This window comes from Prionailurus bengalensis, chromosome C1 (genome assembly GCF_016509475.1).
Source record: "Prionailurus bengalensis isolate Pbe53 chromosome C1, Fcat_Pben_1.1_paternal_pri, whole genome shotgun sequence".
NCBI lineage: Eukaryota > Metazoa > Chordata > Mammalia > Carnivora > Felidae > Prionailurus > Prionailurus bengalensis.
The window spans coordinates 8,054,579-8,078,407 of NC_057345.1; the positions used below are offsets into that span (position 1 = coordinate 8,054,579).

At 51.5% G+C, this 23,829-nt stretch overlaps 1 protein-coding gene across 3 annotated transcripts in view; it reads right to left on the reverse strand.

Moving 5' to 3' along the window:
• Positions 1-23,829, reverse strand: part of MTOR (mechanistic target of rapamycin kinase) — a 135,218-nt gene that overhangs the window by 17,724 nt on the left and 93,665 nt on the right. For all 3 annotated transcript variants that reach the window (XM_043573739.1, XM_043573742.1, XM_043573740.1), the window contains 11 exons: positions 23,180-23,319; positions 16,711-16,811; positions 14,769-14,884; positions 13,231-13,308; positions 12,916-13,023; positions 9,226-9,351; positions 8,996-9,127; positions 4,804-4,919; positions 3,720-3,837; positions 1,239-1,490; positions 520-620 (listed from right to left, as the gene is read on the reverse strand). In XM_043573739.1, coding sequence (XP_043429674.1) covers positions 520-620; positions 1,239-1,490; positions 3,720-3,837; positions 4,804-4,919; positions 8,996-9,127; positions 9,226-9,351; positions 12,916-13,023; positions 13,231-13,308; positions 14,769-14,884; positions 16,711-16,811; positions 23,180-23,319 — 1,388 coding nt within the window. The remainder of the gene's footprint in view (positions 1-519; positions 621-1,238; positions 1,491-3,719; positions 3,838-4,803; positions 4,920-8,995; positions 9,128-9,225; positions 9,352-12,915; positions 13,024-13,230; positions 13,309-14,768; positions 14,885-16,710; positions 16,812-23,179; positions 23,320-23,829) is intronic.

Below are 23,829 nucleotides of genomic sequence, written 5' to 3' on the forward strand. Positions count from 1 at the left end.
GTGTTTGGTCTCGGGACCGCCTGGGAGGGTGGGTGGTGATGGCCGTTTAGAACTGGGCTCACACGAGGAGGGGCATCCCAAGTGAATGCTTATTTTATCCCAGATAAAATCCCAGAGGGATCGGCACGGTGCAAGCTCGGAAATCAGACAGATGAGCCCAGGGCTAATCACGGATAATCTTTGCACGTATAGAAAATCACCTGTAGAACAGTGTCAATGGGCTAAATGTGGGACTTAGCTGCCCCTTGTCACCTATGGTCTCCGGACTGGCCGGTCTGTGCCATGTTTAGGACTTCCTAAGTGGCCTCTAAAAGCCGAGGGCATTTCGGCACTCGGGCTTTCTCCCTACAGAACACAGCACACGGAGTGCTCCCAGGCCACTCCTCCTCCTGAGGGGGGGAGGCCTGTCAGCAGTTCCCCTTGGACACACCCATCAGGGTGGGGCGGGGGAGGGGACCTCCGTGTCATTCCGTGTCCCGCAGAGGCTCACGCAGCCTAGCAGGGCCCGCCCTTTGATACCTCAGCGTGTCCTGGAGGTTGTTGCCTCGTGACAAGGAGATAGAACGGAAGAAGCCCTGGACGGCAGGGACGGTGTACATCAAGAGGGTTTTGGACAAATCCTGTTGGAACACACATTCTCGCCTTAGTGTTCCCATCCGTAAGAGGGGCCTAGCAGCATCCCAACAGTATCTACCTCAAGGAGTGGTTACCAAGTTAAATCAGTTAATGCATGACGAGCCTCTGGACTAGTACCTGCACACAGCAAGCACTCAATAAATGGCAACTGTGTCACAATCGCTATCATCTTGGGCTAACGGTGGCTTCCTGAGCAGGGTGGCAGGAGGAGGGGCGCAGAGTCTGAACACGCTGCTCTCTGAACTGACAGCCTGGGGGGAGGCGGGGCGCGGGGGGGGAAAGGCGAAGGCAGAGGACGGATCCCGTCAGCCTCTGTCCTCAAGTGGACCCGCAGATGTGCACGGCCACCCACGCGCGCAGGTGCAGGGCTTTCAGGGAATGAGCTCATTCTCATGGGAAGAACGACAAGAAACTCAATCTTCAGCTCTGGGGCCATAGCAACGCCTCAAATACAAATACGAGCACAAGGGCACCGTCTCAAACAATGGCGGATGGCAAATGAGCAACATCGTCTAGGGTTCGTGAGGGCCCTGACAACACCCCACTCCTCAGAGCGCCTGCTGCCTGGGTCTGTCCTCGGTGAGGGAGGAAGGGAAGGGTACCTCAGTGACCTTCTTCTGCAGAGGGGACGGGGTGGGGCTGTTCTCGGTGCTCTCGGCCTCACTCTCGCTGTTGCTGCCCTCGGTGCTGGTGGCCGTGGCGGTGGCGGTGGCCGCTGTGGTGGCGGCAGTGGTCGTGCTGGTGACGTTGGCCCCGCTGGCGTGACGCAGCTTCTTCTTCTCGTCGCGGGCTTGGTTCTGATGTTTGTAGTGCAGCACAGCTTCGAAGTTCATCACTGCCCACGCGTGCCAGGCCTGGGTGTGGCGAGAGTCGAGGATGAGGAGGCCTGAGTGCCAAGGGGCTGCCCTTCCCTCTCAGTGGCCAGCAGAGCAAAACTGCACTTCACTGAAACACTGGGGCAGGGGGCCTTTTACTAGACGCAGCCCGATTCCTTCATTTTGTGGGGCCCTTACTGTACCAGCACTGTGGCGAGTGCTGCGGGGGAGGGGCGCTCCAGGAGAGGCAAGCCGGGTCCTCACCTCAGGGCGCTTCTGGTCTGGTGAGGGGCCCAGCAACCCAACGACAGGCGAACGTCGGGGGGGTGGTGGCAAGGAGAGACGGGCAGTGGGCAGGCCAGGGCAAGCTTCACAGAGGGGAGGGATTTAGGGGAGGGCTTGAAGAGCAGCCTTCAACAGACAAGGCAGGGACAAGAGGCCAGCAGCAGGGACTTCCTGACCTGGGGAGGTCAGGGAGAAGATGCGGGGTGGCCAGCATAGGGCGATTCACAGGAAACAAACAGACCTGATTGGAGTGCAGGTACGCAGGAGGACGGTGAGGGGAGGGTTAGAGAAGCAGCGGGGTCAGATTATGGACGGGTTGACATATTAGGTCAAGGAGGTCCCATTTCATTCTAGGTTTGAAAGATTCCCTTGGCAGCCGGTATATGAAACAGCTTATTTAAGACAGCAGAGACTTAGTGGTGCAAGTCTTGACCAGGTTCCAGGCCAGTGGGAAGGGGAGCACATCAAGAGCACGTATGGGAGCCGGCATTCCGCCATCCAGCTCTCCCATCCGGCCAGGGCGTGCGGCCTGTCAGAGAGCCCATGCGCCATGACGTTTGCTGGGAGAAGCCTTTGGTGCTTATTTTGGTAAAGGACGAACTATCCGCCCCGTGCCATGTTCAAGGACGGTACAGCACTGCCTGGTGTAGACAGCAGGAGGCACGCTTTGATTTGGGGGCCTTGTGAGTGAGTTTGCAGTGGGGGCAGGGCATCAAATAATCCACTAAGAGTTGGACTTTCTGGATAATCAGGTAGTTCCTTTGCATCCCTTGCTAGAAACCTTTCTTTAACATAAATGTCTCCATTTTTCCACCTAAGCAGAGTAGGTTGACCACAATTGACCTTTATTTGATGAGTAACAATTCTACAATGACCCAAGCTCAGTTTCCCAATACCTTCATTTAGTCAACAGATCACTCCTCTATATCCACTGCATGATGGGCACTGAGCCAGGGGACGCGGTGAGCAACACGGAACCAGTCTTTGCACACCGATGGGACCACACCATGGGCAGTAAGACAGCACAGACCCCAAAGGACTCATACGAGGGAAAAACTTAAATTCCTGGAGTCCGTTTTTTCCCCCTGATGACTTGTTTCTTTTCTAATCTGGTTAGGAGATAGTTCTAATTGGTAAGGTTCTGGCTAGTCAAGGGTTTACTGGCTATATTTTCCAGTGTAGGACTGAAGCTGTTCTAGATAAATTACTGCTGCTACCACGAAACAGGCATTTTTCCGATCAGTATGAAGCATGCTTAAATCAGGATAAGATTTTTACTGTGGATGCTTCTGTGTCTTCAGATGCGCCTTTTGATCCCAGAGGGATTAAATCACAAAGTATCAACAAGTTAAAGAAATACTGGAAAGAAATGATGACATCTGTTACACCATGCGGCCATTACCAGGAGGTCCCTGAGGAAGGTCTAAAAACTCAGGGTATGTGCTCTCCTCAAAGATGTGTCCTTCCAAAAATCCCTCCTCTACCGGTCAACCACATCTTTGATACATTTTCTAATTTTGTTTATCTTCCTGAAAAGTCTCCTATGCCGTAACAGGATGTTACCCAGAGCTTTCCAATACAAATAAGAGAAAGTCAAGTTCTTAGATGAGGACCAGGCAGGGATGGAAATCAGGAAGAAGCCGGGAAGGAGCGGATGACCCAAGGGAAGACAGAGTTCCAGAGATGAACTGTGTGTCCAGATGCTCGTAGGAAAACAATCCGCTAAGATTCTAGAAGACAACAGCATTCCCCAGAGCCACACACGTAATAACGGTGCAGTAAAGTATCTCACAGATAAAAGATTCGATCAATCTTTCTGTATCGATTAAGCTCGTAAGGGGCCTCTGGCAGTCCAACAAGCAAATGCCCAGAATCGGACCGGCACCATGAGGCTCTGCCGTAAAGCACAAACGCTCGGGATGCCGGGAGCCGGGCTCTGCCCCGGAGGAGGCGGGGCTGGGACACGGCCCGGGCCGCGGTTACCTTGTACCAGCCGCGGTCGTGCTCCGTGGCGGCGCTGTAGTACTGCAGCACTTTGGGGATGGTGCTCTCATTGATGCCCTGCAGGTTCAGCTGCCACTCCCCGAGTTTCAGGAAACACCTGGAAACAGAGAAACAGGCCCCCGTGTCGCCGTGCCCGCACACCAGCCCTCGCCCTCCACCTCCACCAGGGAGGACAACTGTGTCAGGGGGGCACGAAAGCCTCCCGGACAGTCATGCTTGCTCTCGGGAAGCGACGTGGTGGAACCATAGAATTCTCAATCGCACAGGAGGGAAAAAAAAGGGCTTCGGGGATGCGTATTTTACGTATCGTCTCTTCCCCTTGACGTGTCCTTCAATGCTAGCATAAACCAGTACCTGGGATGGGCAGGTCTGTATGGACCTGTCCACCCCCATGTCAGTGTTTGGTGGGAGTTGGCTGTTGAGTAACTTTCCTGATCGACTGCTCCTGGCTTCCCCCTCACTTCTCCCTTCTCCTCCATTTATAATGAATGATACAATACATATCAAAATATTACACATATACTAATAACATTAAGAGCCAACATTAACTGATTGCTACTCCATTCCAGGTACGGCTCTAAATCGTTGCCAAGTTTGTTCTATTAACCCTCATATCACCTCATACCACCCTCACAAATAGGAGCTCTCGTTACCCCCTTTATAAATGGTGGGGAAACTGAGGCACAGAGCGGTTAAGTCATGCATCTGAAGTCACACAGCAAGGTAGCGGCGTATCTGGCGTTTGCAAACGAGGAGTCTAACTCTACACTTGATCTTAGCCGAGAGGCCGAGAAGCGATAAGGAGTCTAACTCTAAAGCCAGACACCAGGAGGGAGGACCACAGCACGTGGATGCTCTCGGGCTGCTGAATCCTGGGAAAACAGCAGCAGGGGCTCTGGAGCGGCATGATTCGATGGCCGCCTGGGGTCCCTACTGGAAGAGGTGAGAGCCGGGTCAGCAACTAGTGGCCCACGGAGCCCTGAGTGCTCCTCCCCCCGTGCTGCAGAGGCGGCTGGCGTTGGTAGGACCGGAGCACGACCGGCCCTGGCCCGGAGGGCCTCACCTGGCCATGAGCTTGTGCAGCTCCTGCTTGTGCTGCTGGTCCTCGCTGGCGATGGCGTGCTGGGCTTGCTGCTGCATGGTCTGCACGAAGTGCTGCATGTGCTGGAAGGCATCGATCTGGAGCAGGACACAGGCACAGGGAGCTGCTTGGTTGGGGCCCAGCCTCAGGGGCAAGAGACTCCTGTCCATCAAACGGGCGCGTGAGCCAACCGCCCCTCCCAGGGGGACACCCCGGGGCGGTGGCGAAGGGTCCCCCAAGGTCAGGGGAGCAGGGTGTGATGCTGGGAGATGGTCAGGCTTTTCAAAAAGATTCGTAGTTTTCCACCTCGAGCCTTAGCTCCCCTTGGTTAACTGCAGTACTATTTTCCTAAGTCTGGGAAAAGCTACGGCCCGGTTACCCCAAAATAACAATTCATATGAGGTAATCTGAAACGACCGCTTATTTCGCTATCAACACACTGCCCCGGGGCAAACCAGGCTTATGGGGAGCTATTTGGGGCCCGTAAAACTTTAGTTTTGTTTAAAACACTCTGGTGCCTTGGGACACTCCAGCGGGGCAAAAACCGTGGTTTAAAAACCCCGACAGAACCCTCAGTGCCCGACTGAGAATACAGAGGTGGCGTAGAAGCCCCTCAAACGTGCAGGTGAAGCGGGGGGTGGAGGGAGACACCGGCCGAGCAGACGTCCAGTTGAATGGGGTAGCTTAGGAGCAAAATGCTCACAGCAGCCTCAGTCAGATCTATTTACATCACGGGGTTTTATACCAACAAGGCACCTGGGCTAGGAACGGGATGCCGAGTGAGGGAAGAGTGGAGGGAGACACGGAGCCAGAGACCTGGGAATAAGTTACAAGCCGTCTGTAGAAGCCCACATGTCCACACACACCAGTATCTTAATAAACGGGGTCCAGGGGCGCCTGGGTGGCTCAGTCGGTTAAGCGTCCGACTCTTGGTTTCGGCTCAGGTCGTGAGCTCACGGGCCGTGACTTCAAGCCCCGTGCCCGGCTCTGCACCGGCGGTGGCATGGAGCATGCTTGCGGTTCTTTCCCTCCCTCTCGCTCTGCCCCTCGCTCTTTCTCTCCCTCTCAAAATAAATAAATACATAAATGGGGTCCATATGCTCTTCAAAGGGCTTCACGGGTGGAGACAGAGCATATGGACACAAACGTTCCGACGGAAAAAAATGGTGGAATCTAAACCCACCAACACAGTGAGGGGAAACGTTATGCGAGAGGATGTGAAAAACAGGCTACGAGTCCTTTCCTGTGGGGGGGGGGGCGGGAAAAGCTAACGTTTTAAATAAATAAGGTCAGAGCGGTCTTCTTCCGTGTTTTTAAAACACAGAAGCAGGTCAGCAGTGACAGTCTTGAAGGAAAAATAAAACTCCCTGGCTTGGAGGCAGAGACCAACCTCAGACACTTTTCAACGTAAGGAATTAATTGGCATCAACGGGATGGGCTCACCCCAGAGCCAGAATGACGTGACAAACGATTTATCAGGCAGCTAATCCGTGCGGGGGGACATTGCAGACACACATGTTCAACAGTTAACAAGACAACTGTCCCCCTCAGACAGTTAGCTGCCTTCATAGGGTCCCATTACTCACCACTGGCTTTGAAAAATGAACTACGTTAGCATCCCACACCTGGGAAGTGATAAGTGTTCTTTTAGTTTTTCTACAAGAAACTGCACTGACCAGACTTAGAGCTGATTAAAAAGAAGAAGAAGAAAAAAAAAAAAGAATTGAGAGGCAGCAGTAAAAAGATCAATCGGGGGGCTCCTGGATGGCTCAGTCGGTTAAGCGGCCGACTTCGGCTCAGGTCATGATCTCACGGTCCGTGAGTTCGAGCCCTGCGTCGGGCTCTGTGCCGACAGCTCAGAGCCTGAAGCCTGTTTCAGATTTGTGTCTCCCTCTCTCTGTCTGTCCCTCCCCCGTTCATGCTCTGTCTCTCTCTGTCTCAAAAATAAATAAACGTTTTAAAAAAAAAAAAAAGATCGGGAGAAAGGTGGCTGACTGATAACTCAGTGTGATGAGCGTGTCCATCAGGTAAGAACTACACCAGGAACGCTGAGGTCAGGGCTGTTTGGAGCCCATGAGCTCTGTGTCACTGACAGTCCAGACACACAGGTTAGAGACTTTTGGGGAGGCTCAACAAGGCACTGAGCAAAAAATAAATTGCCCAAACCGGGGAGGACTGGGTATTACTTTGGATTTGAAGCTCAGTGTAAAGTAAATTTATCCCACTCGGGAGAATCTATATCCTTCTCCTCTGTAGTATGGAGGCAATTTATTTTCAAGGAATTGAAAATGTTCTATTAAAATCCCTCTTGGCTCCGCCCCTGGGAAGCGAGGAGAGAAAAACTGATTTTCTCTCTCTCTCTCTCTCTCTCTCTCTCTCTCTCTCTGACAGATGAGGGACCGGCCACTCAGAGGAAGGGGTTTCTCTCATGCCCAGAGTTCAAGCTGCACATCATACTCTTGGCTCCTGGATGCCTGAGTGGTTTGTGGGCAAGACGGACAAGCTCAGCTTAGCGAAATGTCATGGAAGGACCAGCCTGTCTCTAGATTCCGGGAAGCAGCTCACCTAGGAAAACACGGTACGTTCACCTACTGCCCGACGCCTTCCTGCAAAGCCGATGTTGCTTTTCTCAAACTCTTTCTGCCTTATGCAGGGCAGAACACGAAAGTTTACTGAATTGTTTCTAGTGGGAGGAAAGCAGAGCTCAGAGAAGAAAAGCACCTTGTTCAACAGCACAGTTATTACTAAGCACTTGGTTTTCTTTGAGTAGCTCCCGAATGTCTGCGAAGGCAGAACATCTCTAGCTCTGGGCTTGAAGTTCGAGCCCCTAACTTGAAAGAGGTTTCTCAATTTCTAATCCATGTCATTTTATGGGCTCCCACCAGAATGTGGGCTCCCAAGAAGAGGCTGTAATGTGTGGAGAAGCCGGGCTGTGGTCCCATGTTGAAAGAAGCCACTCCTTGGTTGAGACATCAGCCAAGAGGCTCCCGCTGCCTGCCTTCGGCAAGACGTTCAAAGACTTGGAGGCTGCACGTAGGAAGGAAACCGGACTGTATTCAGATCCAGTACCTTCTGTTTTTCTCATCTGCCTGGAGGAGGTCAGGCTTTGAATCGGAACCGCTCTGGCCTGGGAAGCTTGCAGAGCCTTGCAACCACACCAAAGCAAACCAGACCCCAATGAACAACAGGAGGAAACACCCCCCCCCCCTTCCCCACCCCCGACCATATGAGTAGGGAATGCAGCTCGGGTCGATACGACTGAAGTGCACCCCTGTCAAAGACCAGCGCTGGGCTCCAGGGCTCCCGATCCCACTCTGGGCGGCGTTCGTCGTCAGAGTCGACCATCCAAAAAGAAGGCAGTTTCCAGACACAGTCCTAGATTTCCCTAAGCATGCCTCCCACTGAGACACGACTGCTATGTTATGGCATCTTTCCACGGCCACGGCTGACCCCTCTCACGACGGGTCCCAATGCGGGGACCACAGTGGCGAGAGAGGGAGAGCTGGGACGCCCTCTCTGTCTGGTAAGGAGGATGAGGAGCCAAAGCGGATGCTGATTTTGCCTCCGGGGCCAACTTTTTGTTAATCATCGCCATCATCCAGGAAGACGGTTTCAAAAAAATAAAACCAAAGCCCCCGCCAGGAGCCGCACCTAATTCCCTGTCGAGGGAAGGCCCTGCCTGTAACTGAAGTAAGAGGAATTCTACGCTGGCTCCAAGGTGACGCTCCCGACTGGATTCAACATTACACTCAGTGTGGCTGCTTCTGAATCCCAAGCGATGATAGGACAGGAGACGAGAAGTCTGAAAACGCAAACTGGTCTTGTGAAATTTCCCGTCTGTGCTCTCACAGATAGGCTGCCCTTTCGGTATTGAATAGCCCACCTTCTCCTGGGGGGTGGGGGGGCGGGCGGCAGAAATTCAGCTTTCTCTATGTTCTAGCATGCTCTATGTAATATAATTGATTACACTCATTGGTTCGATCAACTGTATATGTGCACGTCCTCGAATATGATTCACTTTTGAAATCGGGCCAAATAGCTTCCTACCAGGAGCTAACTCCCTGACACGGTGGTTTGGATGCTGTTCCCCTTTGGGCCCCGAGGCAGTGACAAGCCGATTAGTGAGCATTCTGGAGCGACTCGGTCTACTGCTGGACAGAATCGGGACACAGACCTTGCGAGCACTCTTCCACATGTTTTTCATGTAGGCGTAGGTCACCTGAGGGTGAACTGTTGGCAGAGGATGGTCAAGTTGCCGAGACGGATCAACTCCCAGGAGCAACACCAAGGTCTTATGAGCAAGAGCCTTAAAACCAAGAGAGGTCAGGTTATAAACAGAACGGGACGGGGAGCGCCGGGCCCTCCTCAGCCTCCCACCCTGTCCTGGTGGCGGGGGTGACTCACCAGCCTGCCACTCTTGCCACACAGGCTGGCATACTTGAGCCAGGTCCTCATGTCCTCGTGGGGGCTGACCACGAGGGAGCGCACCATCAGGATTTTCTGCCAGTCCTCCACGATGCGCTGGCAGCCCTGGAACATTCGGGGGTGAGAGTTAGGTAGGTCTCCTGCTGCCGCTTAATCCCCGACAAGCCAACAGGAAAACCCACCTTGAGCCAAAGAAAAGAAACTCATTTTTACAACCTCAACTTTCTCAAGGGAAGGGTACTGCGAAGAAAACAAGAAAACAAAACACTTCTTAGGAACCTCTCAAAATCTGAGGACGAGGGGAGTATGGACTGGTGCTTGGATCCTGGCCCTGCCACTTACCGTTGATGTGACGCTGTGCAAGTCACTTAGCTGGTAAAAGGGGGTAAAGGCAGTACCAACTTCATAGGGCTATGATGAGGGTGACAGGAGTTAAATTATTTAAACTGCTTTTCTGGATTGTAAATAATGCATCTTTAACTTTGAGGTTTTTTTTTGTTTTTTTGTTTTTTTTGCTTCAGTTTCTCTGGATGAAGTGGACTATCACTGACAAACGCAATGTTAAAATGTATCATGCAGGGGCTCCTGGGTGGCTCAGTCGGTTGAGCGTCCGACTTCGGCTCGGGTCACGGTCTCGTGGTCCGTGAGCTCGAGCCCCGCGTCGGGCTCTGTGCTGACAGCTCAGAGCCTGGAGCCTGCTTCAGATTCTGTGTCTCCCTCTCTCTCTGCCCCTCCCCTGCTCGTGCTCTCTCTCTGTCTCAAAAATAATAAATAAAAACATTAAAAAAAAATGTATCATTCAGGGGCGCCTGGTTGGCTCAGTTGGAGAAGCTTGTGACTCTTGATCTCGGGGTCATGAGTTCAAGCCCTGCGTTGGGTGTAGAGATTACTTAAAGATAAAATCTTTTTTGGGGCGCCTGGGTGGCACAGTCGGTTAAGCGTCCGACTTCAGCCAGGTCACTATCTCGCGGTCCGTGAGTTCGAGCCCCGCGTCGGGCTCTGGGCTGATGGCTCGGAGCCTGGAGCCTGTTTCCGATTCTGTGTCTCCCTCTCTCTCTGCCCCTCCCCCGTTCATGCTCTGTCTCTCTCTGTCCCAAAAATAAATAAATAAATAAAAAAATCTTTTTAAAAATGTATCATTCAAGATTTGAAAGATGAATTAAGTACAAAAGAAGTTTAAACAATTAAAATTTCACATGACGTTGCTCATAAATTGGTGGCATAAATAGTCCTGAAGTTATTAATCCCAATTGATGATAGGAAAGGTGATGAGGAATCTGAAAAACCGAACCAGACTTGTGACCAGTTATTTATTGACGCCTAAACCTTCATGAAAACTTGCCTAGATTCTTTCCTCTTCATTTTCATTTGTCCCAGAGCAAAAACTGCACGGAGAAGGAAAAGTGCCTCATTTGTTCACATCTATACATTCCTTTTAATGACAATAGAGTGGGGGCACCTGGGTGGCTCAGTCGATTATGCGTCCGACTTCGGCTCAGGTCATGATCTCACGAGCTCGAGCCCCGCGTCGGGCTCTGTGCTGACAGCTTGGAGACTGGAGCCTGCTTTCAGATTCTGTGTCTCCCTCTCTCTCTTTGCCCCTCCTCTACTCATGCTCTTGGGCTCCCTCTCTCTTGAAAAAAATAAAAGTAATAATAAAAAAATAGAATGAATTCATCATTATTAAAAGGGGTAGGCTAATTTTATATCAAAAACTTCTGAGGGAGAGCGGGCCTCTCCTCTTCCTCACTGTAAGAAGTCAGGCTCAGAGACAGACCTGCAGGGGAGCAGAGCTCCTGAGACCTGTCACTCCTTTGGTGAATTCATCCATTCAAAAGGCAAATGGAACCAAATGAACCATCCCTCCATGGAGGTGATTCTGAGAGTCCAGCAGCAATGGCCACAGGCTTTTAAGTATAACAGGATCCAGAGTGAACTTAAATGCAGAACTCAAGGCACATGAGGCTGACCTCTCATGCCCCCCACTGGGGACCTCTCATGCTCCCCAGCTCTCATGCTGGTGGGGGATCTCAACGGAAATGACCTGATCACAAAATGGCAGCCTTCCAGCTAAGGTGGCTTATCAAGTGCTTTGACGACAAGCCATCCATGAGAGCCAAATTTCTGCCACAAACTTAATGCTTTATTTTCAGGCCTTGGACCGTGTCTTTCCGTCCCATTAAGTGTGGCAACAGTGATTTGGAAAGTTATAAAAACAGAAAAAAGTACATCGAGTGACTGTTTTGGGAACTTCTCACCATCCGCTAGTTTCTTCCAGATGCTGAAATGATCGGGCCCCCTGTGAGCCAGAAAGCATCTTGCCGTCTCAAGGTAGGAAAGTCACGAAGGCCTCCGATGACGACAGTGTTTTGGACACGGTAAAGTCAAGCACGGGTTTCCCCTCTCCAAGACTCATTTACTCCACCCCCGTCCGGGTCTCTATTTGGACAAGGTCTCCCTTGTCAGAATGGCAAAAGATTCATCAGATCTCTGATGCGGAAACTCTTTACCCCATTACAGACACTTAAAAAAAACCGGGGTGTGTCCAAGGCAGGTGGGAAATGCTTGCTCTGTGGAATTCTTTTCTGGTGGCCAACAGACAATTTTCCGTCAAAACATTCACTGGGCATTTCATAATTGCTAATAAAACATCTGAAAGAACTGCATGTGCTCACTGCAGAGCGTAAGTGACCGCATTCACACACGATCTTTGCCTCCTGCTCTCCCCTCGCCAGCGGAATGTGCCCAAAGCTCCCCAGACAGGAATGCAGCCTGGAGTGAAAAGGTTTTATCACAGCCCACTGAGGAGGGGCCTGGAGCAGAATCTGGAAATAGGTATGGAGGGGCCAAGAGGAACTGTCTAAAACCGTGGCGGGGGGGGGGGGGGGGACGACGGACGAGTGGCTTCTGGAGCGGTGAAGGCTCTTTCTCCTTTGCAAATGAACTTGCCCTCCTACCAAAGCAAGGAATGGGAGAGCTGTCCTTTCCAAGAACACTTAAGACTGCTGACTCCCACATCTGGAACGGACTGCTCCTCACGCTTCAAACGATCAGAATGTACAATGAAAACACTGATGCAGGACTTGGAGAAGTTCCTCCGTGAGGGAAACTTCAGTCAGAAGAGAGACTGTGGACGACTATGGCCTGAGGAACTGTACACGGCAGGGGTCGGTCAATCGAAGCATCAGGTAACCCCGGTTAAAAAGCTGGATGTGGGTGGCCAGTAAGTGGATTCAGAGCAGTGGTTCTCAGTGTGGGCCACACACTGGAAACATCTGGGGAGGCTGAAGAGATACTGATCCTGGGTCTGTCCCCAGAAATTTGGATTTATTTAGTCTGGGAAGCGGCCTAGGTATCCGGACTTGAAAATCTCTGCAGGTCGTTCTATCATGCAGCTGAAGTGGAGAACCACTGAATCTGGGATTAAGATTCTCAGCAAGTTGTCTAGAAGTGGCACTTATTAAAGACGTTTTCTTGCACTCCTCAAAAAGGGTAAGAGGAGGCTGAGAATTGGTCATTCTCTCACACCTAAGGGCTTAGGTGCCCAGACTTTGAGCGCTTTGCCTTGAACGCAGCCCCAGCCTCTGTGAGGAGGCAGGGAGCGCATGGCGAGCCAGAGCAGGGGAGGGAGAGTGGGCGGGCTACCCCGGGGCTTTCTACCGGCCTCACCTGCAGTCTCTCCCACCAGATCTGGCGGATGATCTCCCGTCGCTCGGGGACGAGTTTGTACTGGATAACCTCCTCCAGCTCGGAGAGCATGTGGCAAGAAACCATGGCCTGATGGAAGCAAATCACATTCCAACTTAATACGGCATGAACAATCCACAGCCAGGATTCATTTCAATCATTCCTTCTGGCGACAGGGTATCTGCTGAGAACACACAGGCATGTTCTCAGCGGCCTGTGAGTCCTCACTGGCCCGCGCTGATAAAAGAACTGACATGAGCCTTTAAAACGACACTGTGCAGAATGGTCGACACTCACCCCATATGCCCGACTGTAGCTCTCTCCTGCCATAGCGGTTAGCTCTGCATCCAGCAGGTCCCTGGCTTTGTCGATACACTAGAAGAGAAACAGAGAAGCCTGGAACTGAGCCATGGGCTCGGGAGCCGAGTGTGGTCTTAGGCTTCCTGACTAGATGGAGCTTATCTGTTTCACTTAAATTCTAGTGATGGAGAGAAAAGTTCACTGAAGAAGGAAAGAAGCCTTTTACCAGATTTGCAAGGCTAAAGAAGAGCATTATCCAATTTCCCAGAAAAGACAGAACGTATGGCAACCAAAAGCTTAACATCCCGAATCCTAGGTAACAAGGGAAGGAATAGGTATGCTGAGAATCACTGTGTTCTCAGGACGTCAGGGTGGCCCAGTCGGTTGAGCGTCCGACCTCGGCTCAGGTCATGATCTCACAGCTCGTGGGTCCGAGCCCCACATCGGGTTCTGTGCTGACAGCTCGGAGCCCGGAGCCTGCTGTGGATCCTGTGTCTCCCTCTCTCTCTCTGCCCCTCCCCTGTTTGTGCTCAGTCTCTCTCAAAAATAAGTGATAAACATTAAGAAAAAGTGTAAAAAAAAAAAAAAAAAAAAAGGAAAGAATCGCTGTGTTCTCGTGTCTCAAGACGACAGCTTGCGGACCTGCCTTCTTTCATCTTTTCCTTGCTGGACGTATTTGTGAAACTAAACTGTGCACACCCTTAGTAGCTCCAGGTGGCCATCACTGGCTTCTAAGCGTCTTGTCCTCATGCAGGAGTGCCGTGGCTCCTGGCAGAGGAATGTCCAGACCTGTCCATGTCCCAGGCGCTTCTGTGCCTGTGAAACGACGGCCCAGGCCTCAGTTCTCATCATGTAAGCCCGAGCTCAGGGGATGGCCCCAGGACTGTGCTTTGAGTCTTGTGTTTCCTCAACTCAAGACCCCGCATGCAGAGCTTTTCCTTTCTCGAATATTTGAGCTTCGTTACTGTGCCCCCTCCCTTGGGTGCTCGGGTCATTTACCCCAGCACCTCACCCAAGACAGCCTGGTGCCTGTTAGGATGTGACCACTTTGTTCTTTTATCCCATGAGCCAGCACAGGGTTCTCAAATACAGAGCTCCCTTTCCCAGACCATCACTATGTGACACGCCTGAACAGCTGAAGAACCTGGAGACTGACCTCTGCAGACGGGGCTGCTGCTTCCCAAACCCTCCTCGGGTGAGACACACCGCCCTTCTGTACTACAAGGCACGCTGCTAAAGCAGAGCGATCAGAGGGTGCAGTGCTGACCCGAGAAGCGAATTCCAGAACCACGTAAATGGCAAACTCCAGAACACCTCTGTCCCGCTTAGAGCAGAAAGTGGCCCTGGCTGATGTGCTGGCAGTCTTCTTGCGAGTCTTACGCTCCAAAGCCTAGATTCTGATGTGCTCACGGAGCCGAACCCCAGAGCGGAAGGACATTAGCCCATTTCCACAGGGGCCGCGTGCCTCGGCACTGACAGGGCACGACTAATTACCTTTCCTTTGCTAGACGGTTTGAGTACACGTAGGCTTTTACCTGTTGCGCCAAGGAGAAGAGGTCCTGATGCAGTGCCAGCACGGCTCTATAAAATGCCCCATCGTGGGTGTCCCGAGGGATCATACAGGTATATTCCTCCATGCTGTCCCACTGACCTACACACACACACACACACAGAAAGGGAGAGAGAGAGAGGAAAGCATTAGGGTGGTCAGCTTGCTAGGATGCTAAGGTAGCAGCTCAAACTGGCCTTGTCATTGTACCTTGCATTTAGCTTGGGGTTCGAACGAGACGGGCTCGTGCCTGATGTACCAAAATCCTGCAGAGACTCTATACCCTACAGGGTTGCGCAAGCCAGTGTAACAAACAAAGCCGCATCTGTCTTCCAAACACAGGACTCCACTGCTGCCCCAGGGAGCTCCGTGAAAGATGGGAGACACCCAGTGAGTGCAAAGCCTACCTGTCAAGAGGCTTTAACGTAGCACCTCATTAACCTAGAGGACTCTCTCAGGCTTCCCTAGGTGACACGGGATGGCTTTCTTCCCTACTAGCAAAGCAGCTCGCAGTTCAATGGTACATTGGAAATTACATTTTCCCCTCAACGACTGAAAGAGGCCATTACCCAGACAGGGGGCAGGATTAGACAAAGAGCTCGCCCGCCTCACTCTGGCACTACCTGTGCCTCAGGAGGGAGGAGATAAATATTTTAAGAGGTTCTGTTATAACAGAAAGATGGGCTGGGCCATAGCACAGTGGTCTCCGGATCAGGGCACAGACCGGGGAAAGGGCTACATCCAGAAAGAGACATTGACTTCCCCTGACGGGGGGGGGGGGGGGGGGGGGGGAGCACGCATCAGATGCCAGCGTTTCCAAGCCCATCTGCAGAAACGCTATCAGCCTCATTAGCTGCAGACTGCAGGGCAGCCGATTTTACAAGGCATTTTCCTGCCTTTCACTCCAGACCATCGACTCATTCATTCTCGGTGCCTCTGGGCAAAAGCAAATGGCAAACGATGACTCCTCAGGAAGCACTTTGTTTTTGAAAAATGTCCTGGATCCAGCCCAGAGCTCATGAATGGAAAGGATATAAGCTCCGTGACTCAAGAGGGATGGAATGGAGGTAGAGGGTTATGTAACCTTCCTCTGGACTCCACAGGTGAAGCTTTTCACTTGGGGCGTCCTGTGGCTTCTGTCCCCGCTTATTGAGAACATCTCTGGACCAGACATTGGTAATCTCAGCTGGGGCCCAGTGTCAGAAATCTACACTTGTCTGTGGGGACTGAAAGGAGATTTCTGCCTTAAAATACTCAGGGAGTAAGGGGGGTATCAGGCAGCAAGGAGGAGAACAGAAAATACAGAACTGTGAAAATGTTTATAAGTGCTGGAGAAGGTAAGGGCATATGGGAGTTCGTTATACTATTCTCTTCACTTTTATATGTGTTAGGAAAGTTCTAGAATAACAGTTAAGAAATAAAAGGAGACAGACAGCTGTCTTCTCTCTTTATTCCTGCTAGGGGTAAAGACATGATGGGTGGAGCTCCAGCAGCCATCCTGGATCATGAGGTGGACTTGAAAATGGAGGTCCCACACAAAGCGGAAGATATGGAGAGAGGCTAATGGCAATGGAGCCAGACACTGGGTTGGAAATTTCTACTTCTAGATTAATCATTCGTAAGAGAGAAAAATAAACCAGTAATTTGTTTAGAATAAACAAAACCTCACTAAATATGTCAGTTTTGATGCTGGCTGGCTGGTTTTCTTGGCTTCCCTGGCGAGGGCCATTTTTACCCATGTCTACCAAGTCAGTCACGGTCATCAGGTAGAAGGGACGGGTGGGAGAGACAGACGTGGGTACAGGCTCTTTGACACTTCTGTGGACCTCGCGTTTCTACCTGTAACCACAGCTGCCTTGATTTTTGAATGCGGGCCCCCAGCCACCCCCTCCCTGCCCTGACAGGGGTGCCTGGGAGGGAAGCCTCACCTAAGCCCCAGGCAGCTGCAGCGGCCATCCGGGCCATCTTGGCTTGGGTCTCATCGTTAACCAGGGTCCACTTCTCACAGCACTGCTGGTGGAGCTGCCCCCTGAAGGAAGAGAACCAGACAGCTGTGTTACCCGAAACCACTTCTACAACCTGTGCGTCGTCCTCTCTGGCCTCCTGGGTGAGCTGGGGCCTGCCGTGAACCGGGAGCCTTCAAATAAAAAGCACCCTTGCCTGGGTCCTAAGATATAGGAGAAGTGGTCGGTGACTTCTTTCTACGGCCTGGTGGCTCACCATTTGTCGGCAGATGACTTTATCGAGGCTGGGGACTGTGTCTAACTCTGGGATCGGAGAGGTCCTGGGCATCCCGCCCCCTTCATAAATACTAAGTAGCTTCTTTCCTAGGCCAGTGAATTTTGGGCTCTTTCCCCTTAGCGGGCCTACAGAGAAAGCAATCTGAAGAGACACAGCGACATCTGGACATTCATCTTGGGCTCAAAGGTTTAGGGAGAACGGGCTCTTGAAAGTGTGATACAAACGGCTGTGGTCTGAAATGAGACGCAACTGAAATCCATCAGCACAGGAGGAAGAAGGCTCAACCGTGGTCACGCCCACCAGAAACCCAGATGCTCGTTCCCGGATTTTATACAACTGCCGTTCGCGTGGGGAAGGACTATGAGATACCGAGATCTGAATGGTGCTCAAGAGACTTCAATCCACCAAGAGGGCAAAAGACCTCTCGAGAAGCGAGACGTCCCGTTGACTCCTGACACCGTTGCCTTCCCATGTTCCCCTCCTGAATGAATGGATGTCAAACCTTGCTGGTGGGCGGACAGGACCCTCTGTTTTCCTGTCAGCTTCAAGACTCAGCTAGGAGACTCTAATCCTTCACGCTTTCCAAAAGAGACGCTGCAGCATTTTTTTTTTTTTTTTTTTAGGATGTTCTAACTTGGTCTTGGCAGTGGAGTCAAGAGAAAAGGTACAAGTTCCAAGTGGCCCAGATCAGAAGCTGTGTGGGACACGAGCTACACGGTGTGTGGTAAAGGATGCTGAAGCCAGTCAGTTCTGAAGGGCTCTAGGCTGAGCTCACCGAGAAGCGGACTAGCGACCACCGCTAGGACAACTGCTCAGGGCCGTGATCCAGCACAGTGGCACAGCCGTCATTAACTTCTCTGGCGCACGATCAAGAGAGCCGGGGCCACGACATTCTAGTTCAGTACACAGCTAGGATCAAAAAGAGGAGGAAGGGGAGTGGGCCGCCTCCGTGCCCTGGGCACTCACTGAAGCTCGGTGACGGGAGCAGGATGGAGGTCGCTGTTGGCTTCCTGCCATCCACCCCCAAAACCTTCACCACTGGGCCCTGCAAGGGGCGACCTTTGAGCAGCAGTTCTCAAACTGTCTGTGCATCACAATCCCCCGGAGGCTCCTTCAAATAGATTGGTGGGCGTCACTCCCCGAGCCTGACTCAGGAGGCGTGCACTGGGGCCTAAGAAGGTCCATGTCTAACAAGTTTCTAGGTGGTACTGACACTGTGGCCCCGTGTCTGAGAATCACGGACTCAGCGGCAGATTTTTGTTGGGGTCCTGCCTAGACGTCGGGGAGGAAGCTACCTGATCTCTGAACGGTTCTTCTAACCCTAGATTTCAAATCTGTATAGCTGGGGGCCACAGGCAACTCAGCACCCTCCAGTCTTGTCAGGACCACCCAGCTCTGTGCCGTAGGTCTGCGGACCCAGCTGTGCCTTTCATCTAGAGGCAGGGAGCGAGTTCAGTGTGAAACACCACGAACTGTTACCTGAAAAGACACAGCAGGGAGCAGCGGCCCCCGACGGCAGACATGGGCACCGCCTCCAACCCGTGGCCGTGTTAATAGCTGCCAGCACACACAGAGGGGGGTTCCTCTCCCATCAGCATTTGTCACAAACAAAAATGCAGAATACACTGAATCTTAACGCTCAAAGGCAAGGGGAGAACAAAATCAAATACATAAGAAAATATGAGTCTGTGTGGGGGGCAAACGGTACGATCTCTTTTCTGGTACCTCTCACGGCACTCCAGGGAGAACTGGGTAAAACGCCTGTCCTCCAAGACTTTGACCTTCCCACTGAGCACAGGGGCAGAAAGCTCGGAAAGTGTTCTTTCATTTGAACACCTAAGTGGCTGACGGCCTCTGATCTCGCTCCTGAGCAATCTGTTCTCTAGGACCCAAGGGCCTGGGAAGGAGTAGTTAGGGAGAGGGCTTACTCACACTCACCCTGGCAGCAGGTGTGGCTGTGTGTGCCATGGGGCTGGGCTGGGGGGACTAGCTCTTGCACTTAGCTTCCTGGGGCAGACGAGCAAGGGGAAGGGGTAGGTTCTTAGCTCACTGGTAACCCCTGGTCACTGCTGACGCCGCCTCTGCGGGCGTGTTCAGGATACATACTCGAAGCGAAAGCTGCTTAGAAATCGCACGCTCGATAGAACTGACCGAACAAACCATGTGAGAACCCTGCAGGTGATCAGGAAAAGGATTCTGCTTCATTCATCTCTTTTTAAAATCTCTTTCAGCCGGCCGCGTTCCTAAATCCCCTGGTCAGCATCACCAGCCATTTACACTTTATAGGTAATTGTGGAACTGGAACGGATCCAAGAGAGCAGAGGCAAATGGGACCCAGCCCCGCCACGGCAGGAGACCTGGATCACTTAGCTCTTGGGACCCCGCAGGCAGGCTGTGTCAGCTTCCCCGAGTGTCACAGGGGACTGGACAGAATCACAACGAAAGCCTCTTCAATACATCCAAGCTACCCCTACATACCCAACGTAAGAGAGTGCTCGTCTCGAATTCCTAAAGTGAGAAGGGGGCTGGAAACGGTCTTGAGGAGGAAGAAACAGTACGGATGGACTTTGAAAGGGGGGCAGGGTTTCAAAAAGTGGAAAAAGGAGCAGAGGAGGAAGTGGGTACACTTCAGGGAACTGAGTCGACAAACGCAGAGGAAACAAATTCTGTGGCGTCTGAAGGGCAAGGTTTGGCCAGAGCTCGGATTAGGAGGTAAAGTTCACTGAGAAACGGGCTGGGGTCACAACACAAAAGACTTGGATGCTAGGCTGTGACACTTACATATAAATTCAAGGGCAAAATGGAGACGCTAAAACATTTTAGGAATTGATGGGTTAGAGTTGAATTTTAAGAATGTTTAAACCTTGTTTTGTTTTTTTTTTTTAATCTTTCTCTTAATAGCATGGTTGTATGATAACCAATTTGAAAGTGGAAAAAATTGTTTTTGAAATAACGTGGCTAGTTTTCAACATACTACTCTTGCTTTAGACCAGCACCGTCCAATAGAAGGTTTCTAGAGTGATGGAAATGTTCCCGATCTGCACTGTCCAATGCACCAGCCATCAGCTGCATGCGGCCGAGTACTTGAAATGTGACCAGTGTGACTTGAATCATTAATTTTATTTAATTTTAAATAGCCACACTTGGCTGGTGGCTACAGCAGTTTTGGATACCTGTCGGACATGAAAAACAAAAAAATACCTTAGTTGTACAAACTAATGAGGCAGATTTGATAGGCTATGCTTCCTCATTTATTGAGGTGAACGACTCATTAGGAGACTGCTAATTATGGAAATAAATAATAACATTTCAATCTCCCTAATAATGGTTAAACCAGACAAACCGATTTCAAGCAATTTTAGACTATTATCTGCATATATGTGATCCAATGCCTAAGGCTAAAATCATTGACATTAAATTTTCATGCAGTACAATTAGATCTTTTGTCTCAGGAATACAGTAATAACTTTATATTAAGAAGTAAAAATAGCCATCGTTTGCCAAAGAATATCTATAATTAGGTACAGAAAGTGTGTAGTGGGAGAGCTTTCTGCGTTCTTCTTAGAAGACTTCCTTTGATTTTTCTCCAATAATATTCTTTAAACTGCCCAAGGTATTAACATTGCAGAACAATCTAAATTTGCCTATTTAGACAGACTGAGATTTCCTAATAATGACAAAATGGAATACCGTGAGGCCCTCGAGAAAACGAGACAGCACTTCAGGGAGTGACGGGAGAGTGGCTTACACGCGTTAAGTGAAAAAACAAGGTGCAGAGAGGTGTGCAGAATTCGCCATCATAATGTACATGGTGCACCGACGCGGACCGTCACCGGGAGTCTCCACAAGGACCCGGCCCCGGCGCCTGCGGGTCTGGGTGGCTGCGGGACGGGGAGAAGACTTGGTTTGCACAGCTCCGTCACTGTTTTGTACTAGTGGATTCTGTACCATGGTGGATTTTACCTTTTCAAAAATACAATGCTTTAAAAATAAAAACGGATTACAAGAACGTAGAGTAAAACAAAACAAAACAAAACAGAACAAAAAACGTCCTTCAGGGACAGAGGCTGCCAATGCAGATCCAAATGCGAGGGTGCGGGCCTGTGGAACTTCCCCCAGACGGCTCCTTGGAGGCCTGGTTTCAGGGAAACCTCAGGCTTTGGGTTGATCTGACCTCTGAGGAGCTCTGGGGGTGTTCCAGCTTCCCTTTATTCTGGAAGCTAAAACCGTAATTTCTTCCGACCTCACTTCCACACCTAATCAGACTCCAAATCCTGTCAACACCGCCTCCTAAACACCTTGGGATCCAGCCCCCTCCCTCTCCCCCTTCTCCCCTTGGGTGGCCTCTGAACAGACCCTTCCAACCCTTCTCTGGTCTCCCTTCGATCCACTCTCTTAATTTGCTCTGAAAGGTTCTGTGTATAATGCAAACCTGCCAGTCACGGCCCTCCAACTCCTCGGAGGGCCGGTCAGTAGCCTTAATTCCTCACGTGGTATCCACCCCACGCCACCTGGCCCCTGGCAACCTCTTCTGCCTCCCCTGTTACCTCTCCACATCACACTTGACCCTCCGAGCCACACCGAACTTTCAGAACACTGAACATACTGGGTTCACTCCTCACTACACACGTTCAAGGTAGGTATCACTTCCTCCTGGAAGCCTTCCAAACGCTTCTACGCCTGGATCAGGGCCCCTTCTATTTCCCACAGCCCCCTACACTTCCTCTTTTTTACTGTATTCACTCTGTACTACTGCAGCCCAGTTACCTGGCCTGTGAGCTCTGGGAAGGCAGGGGCTGTGTCGCCTGGTTCGCTGCTGCGTCCTTGGGACCTGGCACAGACACTGGCCATGAATAGGTGCTCAGTAATTACTGGCTGAATGGGTACATAGGGGCCCTCCGGTCTCCTGTCTCAGAGAAAGTCTGGATAATCCACTCGTGGGGAAGCAGCATGGCATTTCAACTATTTAAAACTATTGTTACAGTATTTCAGCATTGTGATGCCTGGGGGGCTCAGTCGGTTCAGTGTCTGACTCTTGATTTCGGCTCAGGTTGTGATCTCACGGTTCGTGAGATTGAGCACCACGTCGAACTCTGTGCTGAGAGTGCGGAGCCTGCTTGGGATTCTCTCCCTCTCTCCCTCTCTCAAAATAAGAAATAAACATTAAAAAAAATAGCATCTCACCACTGTACTGTGGCCTTTTGTTCCAACTATTTAAAAAAACTGCACACAGGGGCACCTGGGTGGCTCAGCCGGTTGAGCATCTGGCTTCGGCTCAGGTCATGATCTCACAGTTCATGGGTTAGAGCCCCGCATCGGGCTCTGTGCTGACAGCTCAGCGCCTGGAGCCTGCTTTGGATTCTGTGTCTCCCTCTCTCTCTGCTCCTCCCCCGCTCATGCTCTGTCTCTCTCTCTCTCTCTCTCCTTCAAAAATGAATAAAAACATTAAAAAAAATTTTTTTTTAAACCTGCACTAGATGCTGGGAAACAGAATAGGGACCATTTTTCCTTCAATGTCCCCCCAAAAATCCCCAGACCAAGACCTCGGCAAGTGTTTGCAGCTAAACTCCCCATTCCCCTTCAGTGTCCCCCAGTCTTAGTCCTCCCTTCAGGGGGCAGGGCAAGGCCATCCTGCTCCCTCCGGTGGTTAAAGTCGTCTGCTCAGACCACCGTCACTGTACTCTCCGGCTTTAATGACTATCTGCGATATGCTTGTCTCACGAGCCTCCTGATGGAGGGAGGCCTTACTTTCTGTGCCTCTTTTATGTCTGGGGCCTGGCAGAGTGCCGGGCACGTAGTAAGCATTCAATATAGATGAAGCATCTGAAGAGGGCGGTAACTCGTTCTTCTCTTCCAAAATCGTTAGCAAGAACTAATAAAGAAAAGGCTGCACAGTAAGAACGTGAGGTCTGCATAGTCAAGGTCAAGAGGCAGACGGGAAGGAGCAGGTGTAGATCCTAGCAGCTCACCCAAGCCCGCCCCGTCCTCGAGGACTTACAAAGTCTAGGTCTGAAAAAAACCCTCCAAACACCCAAGGTCTAGATGATCCCCGGGAAGATGCCCAGTGAAACAAAGAGGAGTGTCTTAGGTGAGAACTCTGCATGGGGGAAGCCCTCCAAATCCGAAACCCCAGAGAGGACGTCCCCGGCGGCTCACCATTCCCCCAAGGCCTCGAGGCAGCGCATGCGACCCAGCATGAGCTCTGGGTCGTCCTTGTTGGTGTCCATCTTCTTGTCGTAGGCCACGAGCGCATCTTCCCACTCGTGCAGCTTCTCGTACCAGGTGGCCTGGATCTCCTGCCAGGTGGGAAAGAGAGAAGACTGCTGTGCGCATGGAGAGCTGGAGAGCAAATTAAAATTGCACGTTTTAAACCCTATGCTGCCTTTCCTAAGGTGCTAGATGCTTCCCCCGTCACCGTATGTCCTGGCTTTGGTGGAAAAGAACTTCAGCATATCTGGAGGCAGCTTGGGTGGCGGTGCGAACACAGGTGCCTTGGCATACTGATGGAGTGACCCTGTGATAACCTGACAGCAGAAGGCGGGCCATGTCCCCGTGCCCCGTCACGTCCTGCCCAGACGCAGGGGCCACCAGGGCCCCGGCAGGTGGGGATGCGATGACAGGGGAGATCCTTTGGGACAGCAGGAGGCCCCGACCAAAGCTCCTGCAAGGATGCCAAGGCCTCGGTCCGCTGGAGTGCGGGCCGCGGGCCACCGGACCGGGAGCTGCTTTCCTGATGGGGCCGGAAAGACCAGGCATATTTGCACATTTGCTGGAGGAAAATAACTCGAATTTTTAAAAGCTCCTGA